This window comes from Phalacrocorax carbo, chromosome 3, assembly GCF_963921805.1.
Source record: "Phalacrocorax carbo chromosome 3, bPhaCar2.1, whole genome shotgun sequence".
Lineage (NCBI taxonomy): Eukaryota > Metazoa > Chordata > Aves > Suliformes > Phalacrocoracidae > Phalacrocorax > Phalacrocorax carbo.
The window spans coordinates 73,862,668-73,871,167 of record NC_087515.1 but is presented as its reverse complement, the minus strand read 5'-3'; the positions used below and the strand labels follow the sequence as shown (position 1 = coordinate 73,871,167).

General features: G+C 40.6%; 1 protein-coding gene across 3 annotated transcripts in view; it reads right to left on the bottom strand.

Annotated features, from left to right (window-relative positions):
• Positions 1-8,500, bottom strand: part of MCM9 (minichromosome maintenance 9 homologous recombination repair factor) — a 57,502-nt gene that overhangs the window by 29,874 nt on the left and 19,128 nt on the right. For 2 of the 3 annotated variants that reach the window (XM_064447389.1, XM_064447390.1), the window contains exon 7: positions 7,647-7,766. In XM_064447389.1, coding sequence (XP_064303459.1) covers positions 7,647-7,766 — 120 coding nt within the window. Of the gene's footprint in view, positions 1-6,406; positions 7,488-7,646; positions 7,767-8,500 lie in introns of those variants that run through there. The other variant, XM_064447391.1, reaches the window with a different exon arrangement.

Below are 8,500 nucleotides of genomic sequence, written 5' to 3'. Positions count from 1 at the left end.
TGCATTCTCTAATAGGGATGAAGATGTCCCAGGCAGTTAGTACTTCAGTCTTTCCACATTGTTAATGAAATTGAATTTCTAACATGTATTTTTTAAATAAGAAAGGAATGTACATGCACATGTTTTGCTTGTATGAAAACTCAACAGAACATACGGTAGCTGAACAAATTAATGAAATCCATTAATATTTGGAACCCTAATTCTAATGTGAGCTCTTGAAAATATCTCTGTAATTGTTTAAAATTATGACTGGCAATTTAAAAGTATTAGCACACTAATATCTGTATGACAACACAAAGAATCAGTCCCCCAAAAACAGCAGCTGCTTCACTTGAGGGCTGAAATTATGTGAACTTTTACAGAAGATCTTTTGTTTTTCAATTATGTTGCATCTTTAAGGTTTACAGTGACACTGAGATCTTTCATGCACTTTATTTGTTCTATTTATAAATCTATTTAAGATCTCTCTTAAATGTAACCATGTAAATAACTTAGTCATCTGCTGAAAGATTGGCAGGGATGACGTCTGCCTTGAGCTAAGGCTACTGTAGTAGTATTTCAAACCCTTGCATCTGTTGAAGATTCAAATGAAAACATAGTAAAAGTACAAGCTGTAAGGAGAATCCATCTGTAAGTAGCATGAAGGCTTCTTAGAAGCACACGCCACGAAGTGACGGGAGCGCACCGTATTGCTGCTATTGCAGAATCAGCTACAAAATAGAGTCTACAAAACTACGTCACCCAGAAAACAAATCAGAGAAATTAGAAAGTGAAGATCTATTGTTCTGTTAAGGAAGAATAAAAAGTCAACTGCATATGTAAACTTGGGTGCAATAAACTTCAAGCTAGGCCAGATGGCATGATGCTGTCACCACCTTACCTGATAACACATCCTAGATATAGCTGACCCACCAATTACAGGAAAAAGAATAACCCTACTGTGCTTGGTGAAAATTGAAGAACAACCACCATAACTTATGAGAACACCTCATGATCTTTGCAAAAGAAATGGACTTGCTGTGCTTTTTGAGAGACTGGATACCTCTCAGGTCTTCTACAACTTTGTCCAGATCTTAACAGCCCATACACACTATCTCCTGAATATCACATTTCCTGGCAAAATTACATTACAGAGACACAGAATTTGAGAAACCACACTCCAGTACTCCAGTGGCTTCAGGTCTGATCATCACGCAACGTCACAGCACGAACTTAGTGGTATTAAAAGATACAGTGCATATAAGGCATCTTTGTAAAGGCTCATCCCTGATCTCCAAAAGTTTTGAGAGGGCAGGGCTATACGCGCGAGACACAGACAGCTAGTACAGACAGCACAGCATTACAATTTCACAGTCAAAAAGATGAGTTCACCTTCCCACGAACCTCCACTGGCAGAGACCACCAAGATGCAAGGGAATGCGACAGATTTTATTGATAGGACTGGTGATGTATCTCACTGTATTTTTACCTCAGCTAGACTGACTCAATTCCATTAGAAGACTGTTGTAATGCTTATCAGGGGTTTTTCATTTACAAAGAAATTAATAGATGAGACAAGGTAACTAGGGTTGAAAAACATGGGGTGGTTTTTTTTTTAAATGTCTGGCTTGAAAAAACTTGTCCATTTTACAGTTGGCATGATCTATTCATGCATCACCTTCAGTCTGAATTACTATGACACTCTGAGTTTGAAGCAAGCAAAAAGGCTCCAGTTACATCATAATGGACCCATCATCATTTAACCTCTCCATTGGTTCTCCAACGCTCCACGGAAAAAGCCAACCCTTACTACTGATCTTCAAGACTGCAGCAACTCAGAAGTTTGCTACAGTAACCACAGTAGCTTAGTTTATAGCTCACCAGACAAGCTATATTCTTGAGATGTGAGTGACAAAGTCACAAAGGCAAGTCTGATGATCCGATGATCTGAAAGTCCATTATTTTCCTTTGTAGGGCCTCAGCTGCTGATTTTTCTGGTAGCCAGCTCGGCCTGGAGGCTAGCTGCTGGCAGCTGTACCAGGATTGTCCACTGCCATCTGAAAATGGCGGCAGGAAAGAAAAAGGGAAAAACCAAAACACCTGTGTACACCACATACAGTCTTGGCAAATCCTTATTTACCAGAGACAGAAAAAGTGCAAAGTTACCTAAATCTTGTGGCTTCTGCCTGGGCAGCTGCATGAAGTCCTTCACATAGTTACTTAACTACCCTACCCCTTATCCATAGCACAGTGGTCTACAAGCTTGCATATTCTTTTTTGCTGTTTTCTTTGTTTAGTTGAGAGCCACACATTTTTGGTCCAGAGATGATGGGTGAATTATTCTGTTGTTGTTAGCCGGAGGGCACTGACAACTACCTATAAGGACTGGCAGCATGTGGGGGACTACTCATACTAGGCCTTCCCATTTGTATTTATGTTTCCAGTTAAAGTTCTGCTTCTTAAGAGCTGGTCTTGTAGTGTGTGATAGGAGAGCTAGACCACAGAAGGCAAGTGGAGGGATTTTTTTGCCTTTTTTTTTGGTCCAGGCAAAGAAGAATGTCTAAGGAAGAGCCAGCTGGAGTCACTGCGGAGGCTTTGTTAAAGGCAAAACCCAGGTTGGATCTGGAATCTAGAAAGCAAAGGTCCTTTCAGGAGGGGAGTGAGTGAGGATATGCTTCAACATTTCCAACTTTTGGTAACCATGGCATGGGAGGCATGGCTGGGTACTCATTATCCATGGCATGAGGGATGTGACTGGACTCCCTGCAGATAGAGAAAATCGAAGGAGTCCTGTGTGCTGCAGAAAGGCTATACCAGATGAAAGAAACAACAGCTACATGTTAACAGCAGCGTTAAGAACTAGTTGAAATGTCAGGAACTTTTAAGTAGTTCTTTGGTTTCCCTCCAAAACACCCCTGGACCATAAGATACGGAGGCCTACCTTTCAACATAAGGGTGTCCTCCAGCTTGCCCTATCTCACGAGAAAGCTGAGGCACACCTACACTGATACAAACTAAGAAGCAGATTTATGGTATGGTAAAGGGAATCCTTAAGACACAGGACATCTGTCGAAAAATCTGTTGCTTGAAACGCCTGCCATTTCACCACAAAAAGGTCTCATGAAGGCCTGCCTGGATGTGTTATGCCAGAAGTGCATAAGACCTGAAACCTCCAGCCAACGTGACAAAGATGTTGCTCCTTCTGTATTTCCTGTCCATCCTAACTACAGGTCTTCAGATACAGATGTATGAACAGGCCAGAATTTCTGAAGACAGATACCTACTTGGCTAAATAATCTTTTGCTTGTAGGTAGTCAAGGTAATCCCTGTCTCAGGACAAAGCCATCTTGGGGAAACATTACTGAGAGGAAATTAAGGGAATTTAAGGATCTGCAAGAGAAGACATTGTTACAGACATGGCATTTCTCTGATAAGGTTTGATCACAACTTCAAAATTAATTTGTTCAAGAAGTCTAGCAGACTTCCTACAGAGTTAAGGCCTCTTCAACTTGAGGACCAACTGTTTAAGGAACAGCCAATGAAGTCATGCTCTCAGGAAAATATTTTCAAGGTACATGCTGAAAGAAAATACTTCAAGTTCATGTACATTTATGAATATTCAGGAAAGCAATGAAGAATCCTGTGGTAGAAGTGAAGATCCAAAAATAGTGGCCTAAAGGCTGCATCTCTACTAATGACCTGATGAGGGCCAGGTATGGATCCACAGCAGTAAACTGTTCGCATGTTGCCTGGCACTGCCTTGGCCTGCATCAGCTAGGGAATGCCCAAGGACAGTTTGGGGATCTACAAACAGGGAAAAATGTCTCCAGTTCAAGTGTCTTGTGTACCTTAAGATACTGACACCACACACTCTATTCACAACCGTAACTGGATGGCTCATGTCAGCCACATCAAATTGGTCCCTAACAGCTCAAAAGAGAGACAGCCGTTGGCACTTGAAGCCTGCCTAGCAAGGAGAGGCTTACCATGAAAAACAGAAATGGTTGTTTCCCCTTGAGTTAGTTGCCTTCGATGAAAAGAAAAAAACCATAGTAGCAAACAGCTGTTGGCATGATATGGACAATGTTAGATGTTGCAAAATGTCAGCAAAAAAGGCAGTACTTGAGGCTCTGTAGGTGCTGGGAGAGGCCAGAAGGCTGCATTTCATACAGCTCAGGAGGGCATATTGTACAGAACTGGAGCTGGAGAAACAGCTGATAGTCTCCCAGATTTTTAGACAAGCTGTTCTAAATACAGTTCACAAAATTCTTTAAGCAGTCCATCTGTGGAGGGACCAAACAAAACTTTGCAGAAATCTGAGCAGCCAAATATGCACCAGGAAGCAGCAGAATGACTCTGGCTCAGGTGTCCATGAGCTTAGACCCAGCAGCAGGCATGTGTTTGTTCCTCTCCCTATGGAGTCAAACACACCACTCTGTCGATTGCTGCAGATCTCAAGCTCCAAGGGAAAATGAAATATTTTCTTACTAGTGATTACCTCATCCAATTATGCACAAGCAGCACTATGGCTCTGGGGACTGCAAAACAGTCAGTTAAACTCAGTTGTGAGGTGGGAACCAACGGAATTTGTTAAACTTCACTAAGTCTCATTTTTTTTCTGGAAAACTATGTTTCAATTTATAAAAATTAAAGATACCTGAATGACTCCCTGTCATCCTTGGATGACATTCTGGGGGAGAGAATGAACCAGGCCTTTATAAAAACTAAGCACTGTGTAGACAGAACCAGACAGTGGGACAGATGGTTCCCCCGTCTTTTATGTACAAATCAGAAAGTCCTATAGCAGTCAAAGAAACTTTTGCCATTGAGTTCTTGAATGTGGGCTGGCCTTCTGGCTGCCAACTTTCATTAAAAATATGTAGGAGGAACAAGCCCTGGTTCCTCATAAAGGTCAAACTCGCAGAAAATTCTCAACAGAAAATCTCTACTAAGCGTTTGCAAGAAAGGCAACCTAATAAAACAAACTCAGAAATGCTATATAGAGAATGGAGGTAAAGTTATGTTTTTACCCACAATAGAGAATAAATTACTGGTCATCTGTAAGGGCTGTTTGCAGCAAGTGGTTGACTTGAGCCTGTTGGTGAGATAAGGAAGATGAAGACCTTCCCTACCGATGCACTAGCACAAGTAAGCAGGCTGTTAGCCTGGGTCAAACTTTCTGCATCAGGCAAAACCCATCTGATGAATCTGTTTGAAAGAGCAGGTGCCCAACAGCAAATCAAGCTGCAGAGTTAGGTTGCTATTTTCTGAAATTCTGTGAGGCAATTCCAGTTAAGTCTGGATAGGGTAATGGGCTGCAGCGGGCACATGACACTGCAGGGCCCTAAAGGATCACAGTGAATCTCAAAGCATGTGATACCTAAGGTAGAGCAGGAAAGACAGAATCTTGGCACAAGGAGAACGTTAATGGTCTAATTATGCTGTTCTGGTACAAATAAATGCTTGTACAGAAACCCAGGGAAAACTGATATGACAGACAGTTTTGGAAGCAGAATTCTAATTCTACAGTTGATAATAGGTCGTGCCCTAAAACAGTACCAGATGGGTAAAGGGTACAAGATATGTTAATGCGCAAGGTCTTACCAAAGGTTGGTTAGATATTGGCAGTTTTCTTTAAACGAGGAATCCAAATGTAAGCCAGCTTTTAGCATTTCTCCAGGGTTTACCAAATCTCAGGTGTGTCTTTTGGCCTATGTGGACAGTAATCCCAGAGCCAGCCATTAAACTGCCATCCAGACTGCTTTTTATATAAAGTAAGGAAGTAGCTGAAAGTAGAATTTAGGGATTCTGTCTTTGTACACTGGAGGGAAAAACGTGCATTGGGACTCTCCTTTCATGAGAAAGCAGAAACTAATTTGAAGTGTGCAATTACAACAAGGAAAGTAAAACAATAGTAGTTCTCTAAACTCATAATTTGGAGCTTCTGCATGAAGAGAAAGTTGACAAAATTAATGTTAGGTACAGTTATAAACATATTCATAAGTAAACACTCCTTGCACAGGGAAGGCAAAGGAACTAATTCAAACTATGTCCAAACTCCTGGGCTAGAAATTAATGCTTTAGTCCAGCAGTTCTAGCCCAGGAAAGGTTCCTGAAATTAAACTAGAGTTAATAAGATTTCTTGCTAGGGACTCAAGTTTAACTTGTGATAAGGGTCCTAAAGATTTTTAAGGTGGAAATTTGGTGCACCTGCTGTCAGATTTCAGGAGGGAGGGAGGGATTGGGAGAGGGAGAAGCTTTTTAAAAATATAAGGAATATTCAAGTGAAATGTAGATAATCTGAAGACCTGAAGACAATCCTTTCACAAGCTGAAACTCCATCTGCATACATCATTACAGCTGATTCTATGGCACACATACCACAGTAAGCTTGTAAACTACAATATTAGTTTTCAGGGAAATGTCTTTGAACCTAGCTATCATAGCTGAGCTGGAAACCAGATCATATGGAAAATGAAGCTCAGGAGGGAGATGCGGTAAAGAAAGCAACAGCAACATCAGAGGCCAAGAGTAGCTGACACAGGGAGATTACTACTGACCAAAGTGGGCAAGGTCATATTGAAATGCATAGCAAACTTTCACTCCAGGTCACTGTCAGTCCCCTAGCAAAATTTAAATTATGTGGCCTGTTCTCAGCTCTTAACACAGAACAAAAGGTAGAGAAAAAGGTTATGCTGAGCCAAAATGTTATCTCTGGCTTCTCTACAGACCTATTTGTCAACAGTTTGAATGGAAAACCAGAGGCATATGTGTTCCATAACAAGTTCCCTGCACACAAGAGTGTATATGTTCAACATCACATTCTACTTCCACAGGTACAGAAGACTCAGTATACACACGTGCACATAGCTACGGAACTGAGAAAGATTTATTATCTGGTTTTCCCATGTATAAATAATGCTATTTTGCCAGACATAAAATTAAAAGCAGCTCTATCTGAGAAACACTCAAGTTGCACACGCTAGCTGGGACACTGGGGTTTGTCCCTAATTATTTTGCTATTTTGAATGTACTAGTAATATAGTCATTTGCTCAAATAAAGTAATTTGGGACACACACAAAAATTTAACACACACACATACACACACACACACAGAAAAACCCAAAAAAACAAACAAAAAAACCAACTTGGTCTCCAAAACCATCTTGAAACCATCTTTATGAGTTGGAAATAATTCCTCAGCACAGAGGTGCATTTCCAAAAAGTAAGCAGAAATCAAACTGGCACCCAGCCAGAACATATAAAACAACAGAACAGAGGAGAGTATCTGTTCAGGAGAAACCAAACGATGCTAGCCCATTACACCGTGTGAGCTCTGGAGAGATGTCAGATTTGTCATAGCTGTGAAGAACACTAAAAATACCAGTCCAGATCATCCTCTGCTAGCAAAGCAGCGGGAGGGGCCTCTGGATGAGGCTTGTAAGGGTCCCTGTTACAAGCTTACCACACTGCTCCACTGATGCAGAGAAGGGGCAGGACTGCCCTTCTGCAAAGAGACATGTCAAGCCTCACATGCCTGCGCAGCAGTGCGTTGCTTCAGCTGTGCTCACACAACCTGAGCACACACATTCATATATGTAGAAGGCCTCTATATAAACATACTCCCATGACAAAAGTAAATCCTTCCAGGTGAAGAAGCACATACCTGCACTTGTAGATCCAATTCCTGCAGTAAGCACAGACCGTGGTATGATCTTTACTGCATACTTGAGAAACTGAGATTTTCCCGTACCTGGGTCTCCAACCAACAAAAGATGTGATTCACCTTGGGGGAAAACATTGATGTAGGAGTAGACAGTTCATATACAGAGAAAGGTATACACAAAATGTTCTGAATTAGATTATACTCCTCATTATTCACCTAACGTTTAGTACTACATACACATTACAATATGTAATTCTGTTTAAGACTGCACTATTTACTGGGTGCGATAAATAGTTTAATAAAAGCACCCAGTCATATCACTGTACCCAAACATTTACAATGAAATATTTTTCAATGAAATATGAAATAAAAGTATTGGCAGGTGTTTGACACACTTCCCATAATGTGAGTTCTTAATACTCATTTCTAGACTCAGCTTGCTCTTGCACATGAAACAGAAGGATACCAGGGTTTAGTTACCATTCCACTACCCAGTTACTTAAAATATTGTGAAAAGGACTAAAAACATCAGCAGCAGGTTGTTTTTCTTAACTAATTCTGTTACATTGCCAACAGTTACACAATTTAGTAATATCAAAACTGCAATTACAGAAGTAAATAATTTGGCTACTACAATCTCACTGAAGCGCTCTAAAATTATTTCATTGTCTTCTACAAAATATTACTACAACTTCAATTCAAATATAAAGTCTGTAACATTATTTAGCTTATTTAACATTAAGAAAATCCTGTATTTGGATATACAGACGTACTATTTTAGAACTATTATGGCCTACATAGATTATGACCTGCGTACCACCTGGCACATGGCACATTTGCCATTTAATAACAAC